This window comes from Manacus candei, unplaced genomic scaffold (assembly GCF_025592945.1).
Source record: "Manacus candei isolate 608988 ecotype Guabito, Panama unplaced genomic scaffold, ASM2559294v1 h1tg000048l, whole genome shotgun sequence".
NCBI lineage: Eukaryota > Metazoa > Chordata > Aves > Passeriformes > Pipridae > Manacus > Manacus candei.
In genome coordinates, this window is record NW_026138096.1 from 5,138,745 (window position 1) to 5,164,914 (window position 26,170).

General features: G+C 39.6%; 1 protein-coding gene across 1 annotated transcript; it reads left to right on the forward strand.

Moving 5' to 3' along the window:
- HTRA3 (HtrA serine peptidase 3) lies at positions 1-26,149 on the forward strand. The gene is made up of 9 exons (XM_051798378.1): positions 1-723; positions 9,823-9,922; positions 11,689-11,911; positions 12,607-12,801; positions 15,406-15,438; positions 16,066-16,180; positions 22,146-22,194; positions 23,914-24,009; positions 25,171-26,149. Exons 1-9 carry the CDS (start codon positions 300-302, stop codon positions 25,334-25,336), a joined length of 1,401 nt encoding a protein of 466 aa, XP_051654338.1. The 5' UTR covers positions 1-299; the 3' UTR covers positions 25,337-26,149.
- Positions 26,150-26,170: the final 21 nt, after the last annotated feature.

Genomic DNA, 26,170 nt, shown 5'->3' on the forward strand with positions numbered 1-26,170 from the left:
GCCTGGGGACGGCGCTCACCGGCAGCTGGTCATGGCCCGGCGCCTCAGCCCTGCCAGCTAGTCCCGGGGAGCTTCGCACGGACCGGCTCTGTGCTCCCGCCTCCTGCCCTCCGCCCGCTGCTCCTTCCCCGCTCCGCCCGCAGAAGCGCTGCCCGGGGCAGAAGACGCTGTCCCGCCCGTGTGTGCGCAAAGCCCGGCCGCCCCTTCCCTCGCCGCGCCGCCATCGCACCTTCCCGCCTCCTGCCCCGGGGCCGGGCGGGCTCGCACCCCGTGCTTCGCCGCCGCTGTCCCCGCCGAGGATGCGGGTGTCGCTGCTGAGCCCGCTGCTCCTGCTGTCCCTCAGCGCCGGCCCGCACGCCGCGGAGCTCCCGGCCGCCCGCGCCAAGTGCCCGGCCCGCTGCGATGTGTCCAAGTGCCCCAGCCCCAGCTGCCCCAGCGGGTACGTCCCCGACCGCTGCGGCTGCTGCCTCATCTGCGCCGCGGGCGAGGGGGACTCCTGCGGCCGCAAGGAGGACCCGCCGTGCGGGGACAGCCTCGACTGCCGCTACCCCATGGGCAAGCGCTTCGCCAAGGGCGTGTGCCAGTGCAAGCTCAGCGCCCAGGTGTGCGGCAGCGACGGCCGGACCTACGACAACATCTGCCACCTGAAGGCGGTGAGCCGCAAGGCGCTGCAGCACGGGCTGCCCGCCGTCGCCCAGGTCCAGAAGGGAGCCTGTGAATCGGGTAGGAGCATGGTGGGACCTGTGGTGGGCGGGTGGGTGGCTGGGCGGCGCGGGGGAGAGCTGGCTTCCAGGGTAAGAAAAATCGTGATTTTCAGTGGCCTGGGAAGACTGGGCGGCTGTAGGGACCGTAAGAAGCTCCAAGGACGTGGCACCACACCCAGCTGCCCATGACACCAGTGAGCTGCGGTGTGCAGAATGGGTGCTCAGGTCCTTTCTGAACAAAGTCCTTCTCCTCAGTCCTCAGTGTGGGCTTGGGCTGGGTTTGGGAAGGTTTCTCCTCGGTAGCATGGCTGTGGATGTCTTGGTGACGTGCAGGTTGCTGCTGCAGTGCACCTGTGAGAAGAGGTGAACACACTTGACAGCACGGGAGCCAGAGGGATGGAGGGTGTTCAGCTGCCTGGGCAGCACAGCGCCCACATCCTCAGCCGTCTCCCCTTCTAAAGGCCAGAACACGCTGGCAGGGCAGCAGTACAAGCTTGTTCTCATCCTGCCAGTGTCAGCTTTGTTCATCGTGTTGGTGGTGACAGCTGAGGTGTTGGGTGGCATGGCCCATGAAGGTTGTACAGCAGACCCACAGCAAACACATCCTCGATTACCCTTTGGTGGCAGGAGCGGGGACCCAGGAACACTTGTGCTCCTGGGCCATCCTTAAATGTCAATTTTGGAATTATCACTCAATCACCTTGGTGGTGGGGGTGTTAATCAGATTCACCTGACAGACATCACTAGGCAGGAAATGCCTCTAAAAACCAATCAGGACAGAAAAAGCACCGAATAGTATATAAACCACCTAAACAATAGTGTCTCACCTGGTTTGTCTTCTTCACAGAAAGGTTTTATAGTCTTGTAGAGTCTTAAGTGGGGAAAAAATGCCTCAGAACCTCTTTTACAGTATAAAAATATTGACAGTCAGGATATCACATGGTCTGTTTGTAGTAAAGTACTGAGGCCTTTGCTCAAATACTGTGAGATACTATGGCAACTTCAGGCTTGATGATTTAACTTTGGAAAGTTTAGTAATCATTTAAGTTATTAATTTCTTTCTAGCATTAAAATGTGTCTCTTTATGGAAGTGTTAATGCTCCCAGAGTCTTTCCATGTACTTATTTATATGTTATTTTAAGGATTTGCTATTGCTACCTTTCTCATAGAGTTCCTGGAAAGAGAAGTTTTGTGTGTAATGGAGTTCTAAAACATGCATTGGTGTTTCGCTTTTGTCTGGTGAACTACTAACCATCCTGTTTATTCAAGGCAAACTGGCCAAAATTATTGGGAGGGATCAGAGGGAATAGGGCTACTGTTGTAGCCTTTCTGTGAACAGGGGACCTTTCATACATCCTGCTATTGAGACAAGGTAAACCAGTTCAAAGAGGGGGTATTCCTAGAGTTGCTTTAGGAGTATCTTACCAGAGCCAAGAATTGCCCCAAATGCCAGCCTGCAGCTGCAATGATCAGTCCCTCTAGTATTTTGTAGTTATAAATTGGGTTTTGCCTGTTCCTTTTCGCATAGGAATCCATTAGCTTTAGTACTCCTAAAACTTGGCTGGAACTGATCCATGTGAAATAATCAGAATGTTTAACCAAAATGAGTGAGCTAGTCTGCATCTGAGGGCTTACTGAGTCCTTGGCATTTGGTATATATGACACTTTCTTTAAGAAATCCTCCTGTATCTACTGTTAATAGGCTTAGGAATTTGGAGCCGTGAGGCAGAGGTAGCATGTTTTTTTTTCAAGCAACTATTTTAGTTTTCACTTTATTTTGGCTTTATTTTTTGTCCCAGAAAACCTCAGCTTAGATGAAGCATCTGGTTCTCTGTTAAATTTTAATTTTTTTTATTCAGTTCTACAGCTGCACAAACTGAAGCTCAAAGAAACTGAGTGTCTTGCCCAAGGTCAGACTGAGTTGGTGGTTGAGCCAGGAATAGAACTCAATTATGGTATTTAAAAAAAAACCCAACAATAACATGCAGTGGCTGTAATGAGAGGCTTGGAAGAAAGTTGACAGTTTAAAATTGCTGTCAAGTTTCTGTCTTTTCCCTGTTCTTGAGAGAAATCTGGCCTCAGATGACTCAGTTTGAAGGGATAAGCTAGTTATGAAGTAAAGCCAGTTTTACTTAACCATCCATATACTAAAACAATTTTGGATAATGGAAGCCTCCATCAGTATGACTCGGGCCCTTTTTAGAACGTGCACTGGCCCTGAGGAGTGGCTTCTGAAGTATCTCCTCCTGTCCTTTTTCCAGTTGCCTGTGTTGATGCTAAGTTGGAATCTGGCTGTGATGAACCAAGAGTGGCTGAGAAACTTCGCTGTGGTTTCCTAGTGACAGGAGTCTGGTGAACAAGGATGCATTAAAAAGGACTAGTAAAGGATGCAGGAAGGAAGGGAGGAAAGAGGTGCCCAGGGTGATGGAGTGATAATTCCAAAATTGACATTTAAAATGGTTTTTTCGTTGTTGAAGTCCCGGATTAGCTTGAAGAACACCATGCCAAATTCCAAGTTCTGCATACAATGAACTAAAGGAGGTACATACTGCATGAAGGTACAGGAGCTCCATAGTTGGTGTTCTTCAACATGCCTGTGCCCTGAAAACTCACACAGTTCATCTTATGAACAGACCCAAGGTCTTCTCAGAGATACTGATAGGAACAGCATGCAGAACTCCAGAGTGAAGTTAAACTCCATGCTACAAATACTGGTTTTTTTCCCCCTGCTTCAACACTAAATATTTTTGGAGGACAACCTCTAATCAAAGACTCGTTCATACAGAGCCCTGTTTCTTAGGGGAGCAAGTTTAACAATGACACGTATTGATCTATTAAAGTGTCAAACTCCTCACTCGAAGAATTCACTTGGTCACCTGCAATCTACAATCAATTTATGTCAGACTCAGTTTTTTGCACAAAGGGCTACTTTTGATCTTTCAGTACAACTTTCTTAGTACAGTTAAGAATTCCCTGCAATGTTATTTCGCTAATAGTTTCTGTGAAGAGAGTTTAAATGTCAAAAAAGTTGTATTTTCTTACCTAAGATGAGGAAGCAAATTTATTTTTTTTTTTTGAGTGCTATTTTGTCAGTGGAACAAGGAAACTGAGAGATTGATTAGAAAACCTTTGAGGCTGGATTTGACACTGATCGTTTGCTGGTTTCTGTCCTCTGCACTGTTAAACTGAAGTCATTTAGAAAGTGGTCATGATGTGAAGTCTCACCCATGTCAGTCAAATCTTTGCAAGATACGATCCTAAAAGTTCATTTTTCTAAGAGAAATGTTTGAAATACAGTTAATGCATAAGCAGAGTCATTGCACACGGTTGTGCATGGGGTGTTTGGAGTGTGCCCATACGTAACCTTGAAGATAGAGAGGAACAACTTAGTATACAATTACTTGCATTTTTAAGAAGTTGGCCCAGTAAGAGATATTGAAGTCTTCTACTGGTGTTATTGTCATCAAAGCCTTGCAGCTGCCTGCAGCTGTATTTAGGGAAATGCTCTGCAAGGTATTAGCTGGAAAACCAAACTTTAGTCACATTCCTGTACTGCTTGTTTTCACTATGTCTGAGTTAAGTTTGAGTTCCTGCAGGTGAGGATGAATATTACACCGTATTTGGTATATAATTTAGAGTATAGAACTTCACTGCTTTGTATAGGATAGCTAACGGGAGAGAGATGTTCTCGTTTCATCTCTTTGAGATTCACTTGGGAAGGAGGAATAACAAGCATGTAAAGTCAGTGAGGTGTCTATGCTGGAAGGCTTGTGCCAGTCTGTCTCTGTCTGGCCCTTGTGATTGCTGCATTGCACGAGAAAGCCACTTTGGTGTTGGTTCACCAGATTGTTTTCATCTGTGCACGGTAGACATCCATTGTATAAACAAGTTGCCTGAACCATAATGTGGCATTAAACTCACCAAGGCTTTATGGTCAGTGCACAGCTATGCAACTTGATCTTAATGCTGAATTCATCAGAAAAGCTGCCCATGAACCTATGTTTCCAGCAGATGTTTCTGCTTTTTAAGCAGAGACATCATAATCTTTTATTTGTCTTTCATTTCTTTCCATGAAAGCACAGTAGGGACAGTGTTTATCCCTGGTGATCAGATCTGCCAGGTTGCACTCCACCCTTAGACATAATAATTTTGCTGAACGCACAGATCTTTTCTGAAGCTGGTTTTAAAAGGGGGATGGGGAAATAGCCTTAAAAGAATGAGTTTCCCAGGCTCACAAATTCTTAATGAGTATAAAATTGTGGATTGTAATACAATGTATTGTCTTTAAGAAAGCAGTGAATGTGATTTGATTTAATTCTACAGAGACTAAGTTGGCAGATATTCAGAAATGTTCAGTCTTTTGCAAATGTAAATTGGTCCAGGTTTATTGTCTTCAGTGGGATTATGATGATTATTTCTGCTGAAATTTTTTTCCAGCTCTTTTCATACTAGGTTAACTACAGATTTGTTGGAGTTGTTCCTGGTTTTACAGCAGTGTTAATGAGATTGGAGTGGGTCTATTGTCCCAATAAGTAAAGTAAATAAAACACTATTGAATGAACTCATAGCCTATAGATAACGTCACTATCCAGGAAAAATCTTAAGCTGATAATAAGGATACTCCTACGTGACAGACACTTGAGTTTAGCCATGCAAATCCAGTGTGGTTGGAACCCACAGAACTGGAAATGTAAGATCACTCTTTACAAAATAGGCTGAAAATCTTTATCTCCTCTTTATGCACTTATATCAAAATCTGGATTTTGAGTGTTTTGTGAAAGGAACTGGAGACCTGAAGATCTAATAGCTTAATTGAAATGATAGGATCAAAGTTCAAGTGGGCTGAAAATCTGGGTGATTTTTGGCTATGGAGCAGATTGGGGAAATCTAGTTCTTTTGACTAAGAAATCTTTAGACAGCTAAAGACTCATACAGTATAAGTTTGGGTTTGTTTCAAGTACAACCTGGTTGCAGCACCTTTGATATCTTGGTTATACAACAGATGGTTAATTGGATTAAATTATGTCTTCTTGCCAAGACAAATTAACTGTGGTTAGTTTGAGATGATTTTGAACATTCAGTAATACCATTGAAAACAATACATGTTGTTGAGGGACCTTTGAAAAACTATGTGGCAAATTTCAGGGGGTAAATTGGTCAAAATCTGCAAAGGTGCTGTGAACTCAGAGCTGTTACATGATCAACCCAGCAGAGATCCAAGAGCTGTGTGGGGCTCCACAAGGCAGCAGGAATGTGTATGTAGGGAGATACATATTTAATTTTATATTTTAGTAAGAACAGTAGCAGCAGCTAGTGTCTACCAACTAATGCAAATTAAAGGAGAGATTCTGCTACTACTAATTCTAGTACTACAGTTGTAACATTTGTATTCAGGGTGACCTTATACAGTGTATACAGTGTTGTATGTTGCTTCATTCTTCCGTTTCTCAGGCTGCAATTCCTCCGTTTTGAAGTGTATTGAGAACTGCTGATTAAAACCGTCAGTGTAATAATTATGCATTAAAATCCTAGTAATAATAACCAACACTTCAGTTCCCTTAAATAGGGCTGCATATGTGAGAGTAAATGTGAGTCTGCAGTTACATCTTCCAAGTCCATAGTTTGAGGTCCTGGCACATCATATAATGTGTTTAAAGGTTCTGATCCCTTCCAGCTTGCACAAATTGATCCAAGAAAGATCAGCTTCCATGAAGGCATCTCAACTTTGTAAGTCAGTTTTCACCAGTATTTGTTCTCCACCAGAACATAATGAGAACAGTTCATTTCTAATCAGACCAGTAGATCTTCAGCCACATCTTTCATACAAAGTTTGAGTCTCTGTTAATTCTTGATCCTCCTTTGTTTCAGGTTTCTCTTTAATATATAGTGCAGATTTGGATTTACTTTCAAGTTTGAGTATTCTTGTCTTCTGACCAGAGCAGGGAGGTTCTGGACTTCTGCTCAGACTGAGAAATGTTTTCACTGTGGTATGAAAAGAAGACAAGCTTTGTTTCAGTTTTACAGTCTCTTCTCTGTATGCTGCATTTTATTTCCTTCATCTCTTTCCATGCTTACATTTATCGACTGCATCTTTCAGACACTTTCTCTCTGCCTCCCCAAATCCTACCTGGAAAGCCACTGCCACCCACGATGTTTACCTGTGGCTAGTCAGGAGTGATGCAAAACTGAGTTCTTTGGCAGGCATCTTCCTCTGCTTTTGGCCATGTGCAGTGCTGTAACAATTTGGCATGGGAAGAACAGTTCAGCACTCAGCAGATGCAAAGGGGTTTAGTTGCCCTGACTCACATAGAGCTATGCTGATTTACACCAGCTGAAAGCCTGCATTCATCGTTGTTTTTCCCCCAGTTCCATGCTAGTTTATCAGCTGAGGGTCTATCCAACTGTCTTTCATTGATGCATGGTCATGTCTATTAAGAAAAATGTGATGGTAATGTTATATCCTGTCAGGGACCACTTGTTGTATATGCAAGTGTTCAAAGTCATGTTAGTAGACTTCAAAGGATATACTGCATAATCAGGGAAGCTGCTTGTGAACTGAAGGTAAGATAAATCTTCAGTGGCCTAGTAAGCAAAATAAATAACAGTATATTGTGCTTACATTTGACTGTCCTCTGTGATTCCTGTTTGCAATGTCTCTTTTAAACTAAGTACTAAAACAAGCATATTCAGTTGGTTAGAGGGATTTTTCAGAATGCGTGAGAATGTACATAAAAATAATGGGCTGAATCTAGTCTTGCCAAGCTGTTCCTTTTGTTTATTCTGTATCATATAAATTTAGCTTGCTAAATGTAAGCATGGTTTCTTTCCCTTCAGAAGTAAATCCCATATCCAGTAACAGGAAAAAGAACTCAGACTTCTGTGAAGAAATGCCTAATTGTCTTGATCTGGTTTCTTCAATACTTTCTTCTTTTGTACCAGTGCTGGGTCCATTCCATTAAGTTCCTGTCTTTGCTTTAGGTCTTTTGCTTCCTGTGGTAATGTAAGGTCTTGCACTTAACTGACTTCAAAGGTCCTCTGACACTTTCCAGTGAAAGCTTCCTGAGAGATTGGAGGAATTATAACAGTTTTCTGTCACCCTCTATCTAATAAATTCATTCAAATAATAGAATAGACCAGTGGCACATCTTTTTTGTCAATAGGTTAGACTCCATTGTGCTGTAATCTTTATATTTGTCCTAAATAATTTACAAGTTACAAGGTTTAATGGTCATAAAGCAACTGTAGATAAGGATTGCTCAGAACGATCAGAGAATTAAAATTACACAGACTGTGAAAACGCGTGAGAACTCAAACATTTCTCTCTTTTCATCTTTACTTTCTGGTTGATGCCTCCTACCTGCTTTCTTTTTAAAGACTTGGCTAAAGGGGCAGCTGATGAAAGAAAAGTATATACTTTCTTAAGACAGAATCTGTATCTGCACTCATTGTTATGTTATGTGACCTAGAAGTAGGCAAATCTCAAATCTCTAAGACCAGGTCTTGACTTTGTATGCAAGAGCTACTGTGGAGTAAATTCATCCTTCAGCGTGAGTTGAACTTAGAGTAAATCATGATAGTGCAAAGCATCACTTCCGAAGGGTTGATAATATTTAGAAATGAGAATTTGGAGCCTCTTTTTCCTGACTAAATGGCAGAAAAAGAAGTGTATCTCCTGGGATAAACATGTGCTGTTGTACGAGATTTGAAAAAGTCAAAAATGTTATTGCTGTACCTGGTTACAACTTGTTTACACCCTTCCCTAGACCCCATATTTAATTTTAAAGCATCAGACTGTAAACATGAAAGACTGCTATTTGAGTGTGGTAATATGTCCCCTGTCATATGTTTAACATATGTGGTGATATGTCCCTGTGTATTAGGGATTGCAGAAAGTAGGACATTCTAGCACAAGCAGTTACTTTAGGATGTTGTGATGTTAGAATCCAGGATGTTTAGATATTAGAAGCCAGGATACTGTGAGCTTTTTTCTCCTCTGTAAAATCTTCATTCCACACAATTATATTCACTATTCATAAATGCTTTGTGTAGTGCTGCTTAATGTAGTACCACACTGGCTTTTGTAAAAACTTTTAGTAATCTATTGCTAGGCCCAGCTGCATGGGGTAGCTTAAATGTGAATTTGCAAAACTTTTTAGGGGCAAAGGTTATGATTTGCAGTAGGTTTCTAATGTGTCTACTTCAAAAAAATTAGAACTTGGGTTTTAAATGTGGCTCCCAAATGCTGCGGCTGTATTACTCAGCACTTGTTAGACCACATATACAATACTGCATCCAGTTTTGATCCCTCAATATAAGAAAGGCATTGAGAAAATGGAGTTCAGGAGAAGGGCATGAGGATGGCTGGGGGGACTGGACATATCTCCTGTGAGAAAAAGCTGAGTGTACTGTGCTTGTTCAGCCTGGAGAAGAGAAAGCTCCAGGATGACCTAACAGCAGCCTCCCTGTACTCATGAGGTTACTAGGAAGATGAAGCCAGGCCCTTTACAGTGATGCATAGTAAGAGAATGAGAAATAATGGGCACAAGTTGAAACATGAGTCTCAACAAGAGAGATTCAGAGTAGCCATAAGAAAAGCTTTTACGTCACAGGGGACAGTGAAGCAGTGGGACAAGTTTCCTAGAGTTTCTGGAGTTTCCATCCTTGGCAAGATTTTGCAAATCCTAGCTGGACAGAGCCCTTGAGCAGCCTGGTTTGCCTTTGTAGCTGACACAGCTTTGGGCAGGAGGTAGAACTAGAGACCTCCTGAGGTCCTTTCCAACCTTACCTATCCTACGATCCTGTGTGTTTTGGATAGTAGTTAGTAGTTGTGCTGAGAAAAATGCTTGAGAAAGGGCTTGTAGACTTTAAGAAAAGTCAAAGAACTTACAGCTAAGTTAAGAATTTATAGCTAAGTTATGCTGATGTTTAATTTTCTCAGGATCAAACAAAATGCTGGATAAGTTTTGAACAATCTTAATGACTTTGATTCCTTTTCCAATACCTGTTTGGAAACTGTTCTAGTAGGAGAAACTGACCAATTCAAGGCAGCTTTATCTCCCCTCCTTGCTAAAAAAAGGTATTGTCTTATTAACATATCCAATTCTTTCTGCTAGTATAGGTCACCTACAGTCCAACAGCCCAAGATACAAATTCAACTTCATAGCAGATGTGGTGGAAAAGATTGCACCTGCAGTTGTTCACATTGAACTTTTCCTCAGGTAACACTTTCCATTCCTTTTGTTTTAGTTCCATTGTTCAACAAAGGTCTACAAAGTTTTTTCAATGTAGTAATTTTCCTTTTGAATTTGTGATGTTTACAAAATACTCTGAAACATTACAGCAGGCTCATTTATCCAGAGAACCACACATTTGTGTGTTTTGTTCCTATGCAGTAGATCTATTTTATTGGGTTAACAGTCTTTACAGTACTTTTCATACAGTCTACCCTGAAATAATTGTATTTCATCGTTGAAATTTCATCATCTCTTCAGCCTTCACTCCCATCTGTTGCTTGTTGTATTGTCATCTCAGTTTAAATAAAAAAAAAATAATCCAGAAGGTAAGCTGGAAAAACATAGCTCTTTGTTGCTTATACTACTTTTAATGAGAGGTGATTTTATTTTGGCAGGGAGAGCAGTAGGAGGTAGAATGTTGACCAGATGTAACCTATCTAAACACAGAAATTACTTCTGATAGGGGAAAAAAAAGTGCTAAATTTGCTGACTAGAACATACCAATATTCAGTGTACTGAAGCTGGAGCTGAGGTGGCAAGTTCAGCGTTGAGTGCTCAAAACAACCTGGGAGGCAGGTTTAAATGAGAGTGCTAAAAACAACCTGCTGTCAGAACAAATTACTGCAAATATTACATGTACTCCATTACCTGAATGTCTTTCTGCCTGGAGTACTCTGACTTTGCATAGGCCTAAGAATTTCTTGGAGAATTTTTATAGACTTTTTTAATATGCAAAATCAAGAAAATCATGTTTTTGGAGGCATAGCTTTATGCACATGGTGACTGGTCTTTTGAAACAATGTTACACCTGCAGGTGTTTAAGACCTTTTCCTATGTAGTTAAGATTGTTTGTACTTTTCCTGTAAGTAGATGTTTGTCCAGCACTAATCCTGGGCACTAATTGTGATATGTCTTCCTGGGATTGGCTCCGATTCTTTACTGCTGAATAGGCCAGAACTTTCCAACAATATCCTAGTATGGACCACATCTTGGAAGAAAGAAGAATTTGTGGGCCTTTTTTTTATTTTCTACCCAGGCACTTTCTGTTCTGCCATCAAATCTGAGGCCATTACTGCAGTTGTTCAGAGAGAAAAGTCATAGTACTTTAGACAGTTTATAAAGTTTTTTTAAGTGTCTGTGTTGCAGAACATGTTGTTTCCCACCAGGTTCTACCCATTGCTAGTCTTTTTCATTTCTTTCTTTCACATTTCTAGTCCTCTTGTCCTCCAAAATAATTTTCCCTTTGGTTTGCTTTTTCCTGCCAGTCTACGCTTGGGCATCATGATCCTCTTAGACCTCACTTCTTCCTTTTATGCCTTTGTCCTTCTTCCTCTTCCCTTTTCCCAGTAGAGGATCAGTCCATTTGTCAGACCGATTATTTCCTGTCATTGTTTTCTTTTTCGTATAAAAACAGCAACTACTGGGATCAGATGGGCTCCTGCTTCTTTTTTTTTGGTCACCTAGCCTCTGTGTAAGGAAGCCTATAGACAGAATTGGAAACCAAAGGAAAAGAACCCTGCTGGTTTTCTGTAAACCTCAGTTCCCATATCCCTGACTGACTAAAAGAAGTCACAATTTTCAGTAGAGGATCCTTTTTTTGTAATTTTTTTTTTAATTTAATTTTTGTAAGGGTTGTAAAATTCACCATCAAATGCTTTGTTGTTTCTCAGGGTGACAGGTGTTAAATGAGGTCTAATGCAATCTTCTCTCGTGTTTCCCTTATGACATACAATTACTTGCTTTTTGTACAGGCACCCTCTCTTTGGTCGAAATGTCCCGCTTTCCAGTGGATCTGGGTTTATTATGTCTGATTCTGGTTTAATTGTGACCAATGCCCACGTGGTGTCAAGCACCAATGCAATATCAGGGAGACAACAATTGAAAGTGCAGCTACAGGATGGAGATACCTACGAAGCAACCATCAAAGACATTGACAAGAAATCTGACATTGCAACAATAAAGATTCATCCTAAGGTGAGTGGCATAAAGAGATGAATGACTTCATTTGGCAACTCTATTTCAGGTTTGTTTAGTACAGAGCAATTGGCTGGAATATATGTTTAGGGATTGCCTGGAAACATATCTGTGGGAAACAATTTCCAGGCCTGGAAATATTTCATATCTTAAAATTAAATTACTTTGTCTTCTATGCTAGAAACTGCTAAAAACTAAAAAAAAAAAAAAAAAAAAAAAAAAAAAAAAAAAAAAAAAAATGCAGCTCATTTCATATGTGGCAAAATTCTGCTATCTTTACCTGAAGACCCAGGCTATTTTGGCTAATCCTTCTACCTTTGTGCCAATATGCAAGGACTGCAGGGTGGTGCATAGTGGAGAGAGAGAGGCAGGCTGATCAACAGCTGTTTTGTATGCTGTTTTTAGGAGGAGGAGGGAACAATCTGCTGAAAATGGGGAAATCTCTTTCAGAATCTTGATGGCTTTTTTTTCCTGAGTGAAATTGCAAGGAACTACTGCTAACTGTTTGTTTCTGAAGACAATTTAAAGCAGCAACACTCCTGGCATATGCTTTGGGTATATAATAGGGAGTGGCTCTTTCATTAATGTAGTGGAAAGTGTATGTTGCTAACTTGTTGCTAGTTTTTAGTCTTCCCAATTAGGTTATTTTCAAGTATAAACTAATGCATATTTCTTTCTTTCTGCATTCATTTAAGAAAAAACTACCAGTATTGTTACTGGGACAGTCTGCTGACCTGAGACCAGGAGAATTTGTGGTGGCAATTGGAAGTCCATTTGCCTTACAGAACACTGTGACAACAGGTATTGTCAGCACTGCTCAGCGAGATGGCAAAGAACTCGGCCTGCGGGACTCAGACATGGATTACATTCAGACAGATGCTATTATTAATGTAAGTACTAGGCATGTGATGAGTTTCCCTTTACATCCTTCCCCACCAATTCAGTATGGAAATGCCTACTTTGAAAGATGAATCCACTAAATAAAAGCAGTTTCGTTTAAAATCAGTGATAGACTCTTCTTTTTATAAGAGACTATGCAGTGTCTATAAGATGTGCTGTGAAAGGTATGACAAATAAAACTACCCTCTTTGAGATTGTCTGTTGAGACATTGCATAGGACAGACCCTTCTCATTCTGTAGATCTTGTGCAGTAACACATGGTTGTATCAACCAACAGTAAATTAATACGTTTCTCTCTCTGCTTGCTGAGTTGCTCTGGCCAAGCAAGTTGTAGAACAGAGCCAAAGTTTCTTTCATCTCCATACATTAGAACCAGATGGAGTAATCAAATTGATACTATCTGCTTCAATTTAGTAACAGGACAACCAGGTAAGAACTTAATTAAAGGGCTGGGGTTTTCTTATTGCTATTCCTCTTTTCCCTCTGCACATCACATACTCCAAGTAAGAATCCAGATGTGAAATAACGTAAAGACTGAGATACAGTTTGGAATTAAGGGTCCTAGCACTGCATGTCATGTAGAAATTCATTAAAATAATGACCCTTCAGAGCAACCTGGAGGAATCCAGAGAGCTTAAGTGAAGTCCTTGGGTGTGTATTTGACTTGTGCTAATTCTAAGGAGAGCACTGCATGCACGTCTGGGGTAGAAAATAGCCTGAAATGTTATAGTTTAAATCTGTTATACATTGAAAGGAAAATATTTTCAAGATATATTTGTTGGACTCAATCTCAAATTTGACATATCATAACACAGCATTTGACATTACAAAGTGCTTCGCAAATGGTTATTGTCACAGACTTGAGAGAAATTGTATAGGGGGATAAAAGAGTGCAATTATTTTTTTGTGCTAAGATATGACATAAAAGTGAACTTTTTCAAAAAACGTTGTATGATCCAGGAACTGAACCTCTTCAGACATTTAATTAGAATTACTCTCTTCAATTATTTAAGGAGACTAGGAAAACTTAGGCAAGATGGGTAACCTGGGAGCACACACTGAATTGGTGGCAGAGACAGAATTAGAACATGGAATTCTTGACTTCTTGATTATACACATTTTTCAAGCTCAGACTCCTTCCTAGTATGTATACTTAGGCATTCACTGCTCTCCAAAGCTAATGGGCAGGTTTAGTCAAGGATAGCAAAGTGTGTCAGCGCTAGACCAAAGGAAGAGTGTGATAGCAGAGGAGGTGAGGATAATGGCAATATGCTTGAATTGCTTTGCCATCTGAGACCACAAAATATGAAGATGGTCCCTGGCATAAGGATGCTTTGTGCTTAGCTAATACACTGGTTTTCTCTTGAGAATGGGAGGAGTTTGAGAGCTGGTCTATTCAGAGCATTCCTGTGGCTCAGCCAAGACTTTCCTGCAGGAATGTGCATGCAGCTGCCTTCTGCGAAATGCTGGGACAGCAGGAACATGGGGCAGGAGAAAATAGGGCCATATGTTCCTAGATGGAGCTATATTGTATGTGCTGTTCTTTCATTATCACATCCTTCAAGCAGAAGACAAGTGAATGAAAGATGATGTGCTGAGGAAGGCTGAAATTCATTATCTTGGTTCCTTTGTGTCATTCAGACATAAAAATCAAGTGTACAGCCTCTGATCAGTGGAGAGGTACTATATAAGGAACCAATCTGTTTGTTTAAATTTGAAATTTGAAGCTATTTTATAAACTTTGTCTGGTTTATTTTCCTGAGAATCTATAAGATTTGCACAGGGCTATCTAAGCATAAACAGTTTGTGTCTCACATTGCTGTCATACATCACTTAGCTTTTGTTTCTTTTGACTGGTAAGTTGCTGCTCTTGGCTGTTCAGCAAACCTGCTTGAAAACTCTGGCCTCACTCAAAAACAAACTTGTTGAGCCAATGAAGATGGACAAGCAACTTCCCCAGCTCATTTCCTGTGGTCCTGTTGCATGTTTCCTTTGAAAGGCATTAGGTATTAGGCAATTTTGGGCTGCTCAGAGCTGCTACATGCCGTCCCTAGAGAGGGTTGCATATCTGTGGTTACTAAATCAATCCTTATGTACTAGCTACCTCATAGCAATATGCTGTGATTAAGTATGAAAAAACTGCATTCTTCTCCAGTGGAGAGTGAGAGACTGCCAGGGTTACAAACCAAAGTGATGAATAAAACTGTACGAGCATCTCACTGAAATATAACTTTAAATAACAATTAATTATTTCAAAACCTTGTTCTGACAGTTTCCAGAAGAATCAAAATACTAGTTTTTAGCTATTTAATAACTCTTCTTAAACTTATGGTCTAACTACTTGGAGTGGTAAGTTGTAGATCCTAACTCAAGGCTTGTTTATGAAATGAAAATAATTCTAATGATAAGAGCTGAGGAATGGGTGGGGTAAAACCTACCTGTAATCTTCTGTGATCAATATTGTGTCCATCAGTGCTGCCTAAGAAATGACCTCCTCTCTTTAATTTACCTACAAACAAAATACTGATGGAAATTAGAATTGCATTTCCTATAGTGAAGCACTAATTTATTGTTCCCTTATGTCATTTTTACAGTATGGAAACTCTGGAGGACCTCTAGTTAACCTGGTAAGTCCATGTGAATTGGTTTTGTTGGTTGGTTGGTTTGTTTAGTTTCAAGCTAGTTTGAAATAAGTGGGAGAATGTTCTTTTGGAGAGATTCATAGGTCATACCAGCTTCCATTTGCTCAAGCTAATGAAGCCAGTGCAAACTACACAAATTAGGTCTCAGTTCATACACCATAGGAAAACAACATTTCCCCATAGACTAGAGGAAATTTTACACAGCAATGAGGAATATGGGATGTGGTATGAGCAGTTGTGCTCATTCACACTGTGAAACCTGGGATGCACAACAAAGATGAGACCTAACCTGCACAACTATTTTAAAATAGATGCCTTTAAACCAGCACTGGTTTTGCAGGTCAGTGAACTGTGGCTGTAGTGGTAGTAGAGAGCACTCTTGCTGAGTGGTCCTTGGATGAACAAACTGTACTGTAATCTCTCTGGCCATCCCAGTTAAATGCAAAATGGATAATGAATCAGAGCCCAGATCCTCCCTTACAAGTAATGTTTATTTCTGGAGTGATTACAACACTCCAAAATTTCTTATGCAAGCTTTTAACGTGAAATGCTAGGCAGTGAGCTGAACCCTGTCACTTAAGAGCAAATTAATTGGGTGTTGTCTCTCAACAGGATGGTGAAGTTATTGGGATTAACACTTTGAAGGTCACAGCTGGAATTTCTTTTGCTATTCCTTCAGACCGTATCACTCAGTTTCTCACAGAGTCACAAGACAAGCAAAGTAAAGGTAAAGTCTGCAAGAAACAATGACATCTTCCAATTATCATCCTGATCCTGGTGAAGTGCCAAAAGACAGGGTTCTGGGATCCTATTACTGAAAGGATCAGCATCATTTTACAGTATAGAGCACCACAGACTTGGAAATAGAAAACAATTTCACAGAGGTGGGAGAGACATGTTATTACTCAAACACCCAAGGAGCAGACAGTATCTGTATAAATCTGGGAAATAGGGCCTCTGAGGATAGTGGGGACACAGATGAGTCATTACTGTCTCAAATGGTCTTGAGAACAGATGATGCCTTGATGGAGGAGTCTTCTTTTATTTATTGTCCAAGGAAAAAGGAGATTAAGGTGTACTGTGGAGAATAAGGTGAAAACCTTTATAAACACCTGTCCACAGATGGAGTGTAGTGTGTGCCTTGTCAGTAAAACCCGATCTTTATTTTAACATGGTCATCTATGACAGTACTATATTATGATAGACTCTCAGACCCTGGTGCAAGAAGGGCTGTGTACTAATTTGTGAGGAAATACATGGGAAGATGGGAGAGAAACAGAAAAAAAAGAATGGCCTCTGCACCAAAGAGCATATAAATCTAAATATGCTGGCAACTGACAACTGCAGTACTCAGGACTTTTTTTATGTGCCTGCATTGTATCTGTCACCCTGTTCTAGGTGTCACAGTAAATGCTGCACAGCTGAAGCTGATCTAGTAATGCTGCATGCAGGCCAAATCTTGCTTGCTCTTTTGCTTGCCAATTTATCTGTCCACACCCTACTACTCATCTTTTATCATGAGTGTTGGCTGCTGCTTCTTCTCTTGAATCTTTTTGCTATTAATTTTGTCTTCTCCTGAGTTCATCCAGTTCCTGATGCCAGGGTTGTTTCCCCACACCATTCTCCGCTGTGTTCTTTCAGATTGTTATTTCAGAAACTTCCCTTAGTTAGAGGTTTTAAAGTTATGCATCTCCTTGTATATATGAGACCATCACAATTCTGATGAGTCCCCTCAACTGTGTTTTGCTTAATTCCACAAATTATGTTGTTTTCACTGTTGATTTGAGGGGAGTTATTGGAGGTGTAGATTAAAGAAGTTGTTAATTATGTGCTGAAAAGTACATTTCAAATTAGCTGACATAATTTGTTGGCCAACAAGTCAAAAGGCCTGTTTATTCACCCAGTTTACTAACTGATTGTTGGCTTCTGAAACAAACAGGTCTGTACCATTAGTGGTTACCCTTCAAAACCAAACTTCTCATCCTAAACCAGGGAGGAGCAGTGGCTCATCCTGCAGGAATGGCCTTAGAGGCACAAACACAAGCCTTGAGCAGAAAGCCCACCATCTACCAGTGGGTTCCTCGTAATGGGCTGGAAAGTCAGTGAAGGTTAGAGATACCACTGAAATCAACTATCTTGCTCCTTCAGGCACCTTTGCCTCTGCAAAATGATGTGCCTGCTGAACCCAGCTAAGGGCCCAGAGATAACTTTGCCTATGGAGCCCCAAGAAAAAACATTGTGGAATATTCAAGTTTATATTGTGATTGTAACATACAGATTTTTAGGTTTTTTTTTTTTAATCATTCACATTATCACCTAATCAAAAGGATTCACACTTTCTCTTAGTGTCAGTGAGACTGTCACTGCAATTTTAACATAGTGGGTTTTGTTATTTATTTATTTTGCTTCTCTGAATTACCTCTTGTACCTTTAGGCTACAGGCAGAACAGCTGTTTAAAAGTAATTTAAAATCAATGCTTCTCTTGATGCATAGAGATATTTTCACCATATATTTGAGCCTTAGTTTGTAATTTTTAGGCCTTTACTAATAATTTTCAGGTTTATTGTATATTTGTTATTTCTTGGCATAATGAGTTTGTGAAGAAGAATTTTTGGGATTTTCTTTATGTCTTGTTTTGCTCCAATTATATTACAGTAGTTTCACTGGAATCTTCCCTTATGGTACAGTTAAGTCATAGGAAGAAGCTTAAGGATATTACCATATTACTCTTAATACCATATTGCCTGAAGATGATAAAATTCCCTTAGGATACCCCTCTTTCCAGATTTACTCTGGAGATCAGATAATTATCAGTTTTATATAAAATATAACTAAATTCTTTAAAGTCCTATCCATTGTACATTTCTGTAAATATCTGATCTACTAAAGTACAGAAGCAGAGAGGGGGGAAAGGAGAGGATGGCATTTGAATGAAATATTTGCCCTGACTATTGTTATCTAAACATTTGATATTACCTAATGCATCTGTAATACATAATAATACCTAATGTATTTTCTACCAAAGATTTACCACACTGCATAGAGATTTTGTCTGTTGAATGTTCTGAAAGCCTGTACTAATTTTGAGTTTATCCTCCTTTCATAGTTAGGAATTTCTAAACTAGTGCATGAAGTGTGTCCATCTATATCTCAGTTGTAACCAGCTGTGTACTCTGTCTTTACCTCTGGAAGTCATTTATCCTTAAGCATTGACTGATTCTTTTACTCCAGTGTCTTTTGTTAGTATCCTGTAAAAATTTCTTACTTTCAGTTTTGGCTCTATCATCTATTCCTAGTTTAGACTTGAGCAAAACAGTAAAACTAGAAAGTGTTTAAACTTGTATCATTTAGAATGGAAGAGAATAAGTTAGGAACTTGACAAAATATTAAAAAGAAAATTCAGCCCAAGAGGTCAACCTGGCCTCTTATATTATGTTTGCAGAAAAAGAATAAACCTTGTTTCAGATGGGCAAGGAGAAATGGGGGAGTTCTGCATTGGCCACCTCCAACAAATCGTTTTGGTGAATCCTCATTTACATCCTCAGGACACTGTGTTAGTTGTGATTGAACTATATGCTTATCTGTGTATTTGGATGATTATTACTGATAATTATTACCAATAATCACAGGGGCTGCTTAGGAGGCTTGCTGAATATAGATTCAGACTACTGATTAAATTCAACCATACAGTTCTTATAAAAGGCATACTGCACACAGTTCACGTTATAGACTTGAGCTGTCCTCGGTTTCTGTTTGGCAGTGGAACATCTTACATGCTTTCAGGACTGCTCATGCAATCTGCAAGATGAGCTTCAAGTGCAAAAGTAAAGAGCAGAGAAACAGGAGTTTTACATGCCACTTGAATAAAAAGCACAGGATCCATTTCTTCACTTATAAATCTTGGTGAAATCTTGGTGCCGCTGAAATCAACTGCAAGGAGGATACTCCTGTGCCAGAGTTACTCTTGCCCATAAGAGTTTGAGTAGATGACCCCTTAGTTTGGATTTATCAGTTCTTTTTGCCATGGTTTATAAGCCATAAACACTCTTGCCTTCAGCTGGTGTTTATCTGTCAGGTTTGTATCTCTACTGTTACAAGATCAATAAATAAAGTTTAACAGTAAAACAAATGCTTTCCATACTGTGGAACAAATCTCTGTAAACAGTGAACCAGCTCTAGATACTTGGGGTTAGCTGCTTGTGACTTTCTATTAACACAAAACAGATTTACGTTTAAACTAGTGGTTGAGGTTGGTTTGCTTGACTTTTTACCTTTGGAACTGGTATTTAATCTGGCCTGGTGTTTACAAAATTAAATGAGATTTGAGTATCTCTCTCTGCTGTGCTCTGCTCCAACTTTAAGCCACAATGGTTTCGCATTTGCTCAACCTGATTTTTCTAACATACAAACCTTCTTTTAACTACTGCTGGGACTGCACACTTGTGATGTACTTCTTAGTACATCAGTTGTAAAACCTCACTTTATTCCCGTTCTCCTAATTATTTTTCATTCTGCCTCATGATTGCTGCTAAAGTAACTCATAGCTCACAGATGTTAGTTTTACTTTGTGCAACTGCTACTTGCAGTGTGGTAAACTTAGTACAGAGAGAGGACAGAAGGCCTTTTTGAATTTTAACGCATGAACAGGGGTGAAATAATACCCAAAAGATGAAGATAGAATGAGACTTTTAGTTTTGAAATCTTTAGTTACTAGATTTATTTTTTTTCCCTAAAACCTTATGTTTACATGTATCATTAGGCACTGGAGAAATAATTCCCTTTGACTCAGCAGCATTTCTGCTGTAGTTTTTCATTCTTGCTGGTTTGTTTGTTCCAAATTAATTTCCTTTGTCCCTTCTTTCATTTTTCATTTTTCTTTCACGGGAACATTCCTATCTCAGCCCCCAGAGTATCCTTTGTGCTTCTGCGTGTTTCTGTATAACAGAAGCAATGACCAACAGCAATTTGTTTAATGCAGAGAACTGTCATTAGAGAGTCTGTCACTGATGTGCCTTTTGAAGGGCACATTTAATTATCATCATTTAACTATCCACATAGCAGGGGCCAGGGGATTATCTTCAGATGGGATAATTATCACGTTTGGATATTTTTAAAAAGTGAAAACTTATATGTATGCCATGCAGACTAGAGAAGCAGTATGAGCTAGTTCATGGCCCTCTTGAGACTTTGATTTTGAGTAACTGGACTTCATGACACTCTCACAATAGCTGATTTGGATCTTAATAGTTTCAGTTCAAAATAGAAAGGAGACAGAACATTTCAGAGGAAAGCAGGGATGACAGTTACAGATGTAAGATTGTGTAGAGTGTAGTAAATCCAGTGTAGTCAACATTTTCAGTGATCCTGATGGGAATATTGGACATGCATAAGATTCAGAACTAGTTCCTTTACTTAGGAGTATTTTTCTTGGAAAGAATAAGAGTTGGAGGAGTCCATGTACATCATCTTTTTCCTCACATGAAAACCTGGAGAAACTCAAAGATCTTGTGAAGTACTTGTGCTGGAACAAGTAAGGGGAAATATTGTTTCATACCGGATGTAACTAAGTACTGGAGCACTCATTTCAGGAAGTCATAAGTAAAAAAATGCATTTTTTTTCATAGGACAGCTGTGCAATATTATGACTACTAAAAGCCAACTACAGAAATGTGGTGTTCTGCCTAAAGGAGTGAGTTTTCACCATTTAAAATTAGAGTCCTGGCTAATTATAGAATAGTTTGTATTGGAAGGGACTTTTAAAGGTCATCCAGTCCAACCCCCCTGTAATGGTCAGCGATGCCTTTAGCTAGATCAGGTTGCTTAGAGCCCCATCCAGCCTGACCCTGAATGTTTGCAGAGTGGGACATCTACCACTTCTCTGGGCAGTGTTCCATTGTTTTACCACTCTCATCATAAAAAATTTCTTCCTTATATCTAGCCTCTGTCTCCCCGCTTTTAATTTAAAATCATTATTCCTCATCCTGTTACAACGGGCCCTGTAAAATGTTTGTCCCCATTTCATATAAGTCCCCTCTAAGTACTGGAAGGCCTCAATAAGGTATCTCTGGAACCTTCTCTTCTCCAGGCTGATCAGTGCCAACTCTTTCATCCATTCCTCAAAGCCGAGGTGCTCCAGCCCTCCAAGCATTTTTGTGATCATTTTGGCTAAGATCTACGTGTTGGGTTTTTTTAATCTTGCTTTTCGTTCTTTGGGGTGAGAATAGCAAGCCATTTGCGTTACAATCAGTGTGAGTCTTTAGGTTGTCCTGTCTCAGAAAGGTGGAAATTTAAATTTCTTTAAATCTCATTTCTACATTTTAATGAGAACAGCATATGATTAAATTGTCTTGACAAGTTTCAGATTAAATGGTGGTAGGTTATGAAATTTTCCGTTTGCTGAAAACATGTGATACTAGATCACAGGAATTTCCTGAATTTCTTGAATGAAAAATTCTCACAGAGTGTAAAGAGCTTTTCTCTTACCTTCACTTCCAGGGAGAGGGATTGTCATTCTGTACACCAAGGCTAACCAGAGTTTAAAAAGTTACCTCAGTGTAGATGCTTATGATTTTGTTTAGCTTTGTTAAGATGATACATCCTGTTTTAATTTTCAGATATTTTAGGTCATCAGAGTAGTTATTTTTGTCAGTGTTTGGCTAAATTTCTTAAATATCCTCTGTGTTACTTTCAGATGGGAAGAAACGTTTCATTGGCATCAGAATGCTGACAATAACACCTGCGTAAGTATCTTAAAACGTATGATCATGCATACAAGATGTGGTCAGTAGTGGCTCAGAACTTCATTCAGCTTTCATTACAAATCTCCAGAGAATCCAGAAGTGGTCGTTAGTTTCTAGGAAGTCTGCAAATGTTTTAATGATGTTGGTGAAATCTGTGTTCTGAGACTTGAAAATTCTGTAAACACTGATAGTGGTGGATGCCATGTTCACAGCTGAGGGAAATTAGGAAGAGCCTGAACACAGATTTTGGCTCATGATGCGGAGGTCTGGAGTTATACCAGGTTTTAGGTGACATTTAAACAAGCTGCTGCTTTCAGGTGACTGTGAGTGCCAATGACAGATCAGCTGACGGGGGGATAGTTTGGGTTTAGTTTTATCAGTGAAGGCCATGTGATGTAAGATTTGGTGCCTAACCATTAGCAACTACTTTCTCCAGTTAAAATGCTGAACTAAAGCTCCACACCTCCATGTTAACAAAGCCAGAATATGGACACCCTCCTCCACTTCTTTACTGTCTGTTGTCTCTCACAGTGCTTTGTGCCTTGCCATTACCCAGATATATTCTGGGATAACAAACGAGGGCTCTTATGCTGGTGTTCTTTCCCAGCAGTAGGCACATTTCCAGTGTGGCAGTTGACTATGAAATTAAACAAGACAATTTCCAGCTGGGTTTGCAGTGAAGCCATTTTTGTTTATCGGGTTACACTCTTGCAGTCTTCCCTGAAGGGTCAGATCCTCAGCTGGAATGAATCAGTGTAATGGCATGAACATCACGGAAGGAAATTCAGAATGTTCCTTTGAGTAATTGTGAAGTGAACACTGAGATTTTACGGCTTTTTTGGCGTGTAATGAAGCCGTGTAAGGTGTCTGCAGGCCTTTTTCTCAGAAAAAGACTACTTCCCTTTGTGTGTTTGCTTTAGTCATTTAATTGTTAGCTTCCTGAGTACAGTCAAGTGAAGAGGAATCTTTGCAGCCATTTTAGTTTGCTTTCCATCTTGAGGACCCCAGTTTTTCATGGCAGACAGCAGAGTAATCCATCCTTGTTCTAAACCCTTTTGTTTTTAGAAATGGGTTTTAACCCACGCTGTACACAGACCTGAAATGATGTCATCAACTCTGAAATGAGGGGATGTTTGTAGAGCCTTTATTTTGCAGCCGGTTCCTGTCTTCTTTCATTAGAAAGGGATGCACAAACAATTCCTGAAGAAAACTTGAGGAAACTGAAGTTTCCTTGGAAAACTTTCCTAGTTCTGATCTATCTGATGGCTGAAATTATCAAAAGTTCTGTTGTTCTAGATAAAGACAAATTAGGAACAACTTGCAAAATAAAAGAAGCAAAATAGTTAGCAAATTTCTGCCCCATCACCAACCTTAACTCTTTGGGCAGAAATGTCTTTTCTCCCTGTACACACCTAGAACAGGGAGTGCTCCTGTCCTTCTGCTCATGTACAGGGCCCTCTGTGCTACTGCTACAGAGAGCAAAAGTCAGATTGTTACAGAAGATGTATGAGACCATTAAGTAGTTTTGATTCTCGCAAAATCTATGTAACTTGTTTAAATCCAAATTCAAATACCCTACATTTTCATCACAGAACAAGGGGCAAACAGTTAATTGTTAAGTCTTTCCTCTTTTATCACAAAAAATTTAAGAATAAATAAATAAAAGTGTTTGAATGCTTCTTCTTGTGTGGCGTAATCAGTGACGTTTTCTTCTTTTAGCTTGGTGGAAGAACTGAAGCACAACAATGCTGATTTTCCTGATGTCAGAAGTGGAATTTATGTACACGAAGTTGTTCCAAACTCACCTTCTCATAGGTATGTAGAGCACATTATTTTCTTCACCATGTTTGTATCTCCAAATAGATACGAATAAGGTAATATTTCTATTTATATTTAAGCAGTTTCTCATACCAGTCTTGATCTGTATTTAAACAATTAAAAATTGTGCCCTTAGGTTTAAAATATTTGTGCTAAGATTCTACTCAAATCTACAAAAGTGAAATATTTCAATATCAGAGCTGTTTAAATCATGGAATTGTTTAGATTGGAAATGACCCTTAAGATCATTAAGTCCAACTGTTAATGCAACACTGTCAAGGCCACCACTCATGTCCCTAATGCCACATCTACACCTCTTTAAATACCTCTAGGGGTGGTGACTCAAGCACTTCCCTGCTCAATCTCTTCCAGTGCTTGAAAACCCTTTCCGTGAAGAAATATTTCCTAATATCCAATCCAAACCTCCCCTGGTGCAACTTGAGGCACCCCAAATACCATGGACAAATTTTATTTTTGTAAGGTATACTGAATATTAATAAATAGAAATTTGGATTAAGTTTAAACAGGAGACAGGATAACATTCACATAAGACTGACAGAGCTGTTATCTGAGATAATGCTTCATCTTAGAGGAAGAGACTATTTGACAGAACAGTTGCAAAATAAATAAAATGTATCTAAAAATTATTTTAGGAAGTATTAAAAAGATGAAAAAGTAACGAAAGAAACTATTCTGGATTACATTTGAACAGCAAGAGAGAAATAATTTGCTAGTACTTCAGCTGATGCACTCTACTTGTCTTGAAATTTTGAGAGGAGTTTAATTTCCAATGGTTGAAATAAATACTGGAGACATAAAAGCATGATCTTATAATGGATGGAGTGAAGTGAGTCAATCATGGATAAAAGTATTTTCTGTTTCTCCTTTGCTGTAGTTTTGTGGAAGTCAAAGAGAAAGTTAGACTCATAGTTTTTGCTGTTTTAGAAGGAAATCCTCAGTGAAAAAACCCAAACCTGATTTTGCATTTAGCAAGTACTACTCGTTACTCTTTTGCAGTCAAAAGGGTAGGATTTCCCTTCAATGGAAACAAAAACAAGTGACAATTTATCACATCAGCAGAAGAGGTGGTGAATAGCTTTTATACTTTTTCTCTACATAGAATGCATACTTACTGTCTCTTTCTTCTTGTCTTCGCAGAGGAGGGATCCAGGATGGAGATATTATTGTGAAAGTCAATGGGCGTCCTTTGATGACCTCCAGTGACCTGCAGGAGGCTGTGATGAATGAATCACCTCTACTACTTGAAGTTCGACGAGGAAATGATGACTTGCTGTTTAACATTGAGCCTGAAGTTGTCATGTAAATAGAATTGAGGAAGCTCTCACCATAATTAAACTCACGTATTCTGGAACACTAGATACCTCCTTTACAGCTACAGTAATTATACTTCTGTTGACTAATGACAAGGTGGACTTACTTAATTGCCTGAGCCATTTCTGTACATAGTAGCTAGAATGACTTAAGCGATGCCTTTTATAGAAGATTTAAATTTCAAAGAATCTTAAGAACTGTCTTCTGGGGAGGAGGAGAAAACCAAATTTTGGATAGCTGGTAGAAATGGGGCCCACTTCCAGTTCCTTCAGGTTCAGAGCAGGTTCAGTTCTGCATTTTGAAAGACCAAAATACTACTGGAAGTGAGGAAGCACAAGAAAGGGAAAATTATTCTAAAACTACAGTCATGGCTGCAGCAGACCCAAGCTATTGCAATGCATAATTGAGCTAATTTTTTTTCTATGTAACTTTTTCAATGTGAACCTATTACTGGCAAAGCTTGTATTTGTTCTTAGTGCTTCTGTGCTCCATGTCAGTGCAGGTAGATTAAATCTGTAAATATCGAAAGGAACAAAAATGGTATCAGGCTATAGAGTGTTACACCTAGGTCATGCGATTTTGGGATATAGTAAATGATTCTTATAGAATTAATGCCTTATTATATATAAATCAAAACGATGTGCTGAACAAAGTTAAGTTTGAGAAAGTGCACAGTTTTTTAAGAATTTGATACAAACTACTTTTGCATTTTACTGGTAAGCTTTGCTGTAAAGTTGTTACACTACTTTTGGCTTGGACTGTGTATGTTTCTACTGTAAGGAGATTAAAGTTTACACAAATATTGTATTGGTGCAAACCTCTTTTT

What these genes read in the sequence shown, in the direction of transcription:
- HTRA3 (XM_051798378.1), top strand. Translation starts at nt 300, where the DNA reads ATGCGGGTGTCGCTGCTGAGCCCGCTGCTCCTGCTGTCCCTCAGCGCC. An exon ending in ACAAGACAAGCAAAGTAAAG is followed by an intron (nt 16,181 to 22,145) that starts GTAAAGTCTGCA and finishes TGTTACTTTCAG; the next exon opens with ATGGGAAGAAACGTTTCATT. An exon ending in CCAAACTCACCTTCTCATAG is followed by an intron (nt 24,010 to 25,170) that starts GTATGTAGAGCA and finishes TTGTCTTCGCAG; the next exon opens with AGGAGGGATCCAGGATGGAG.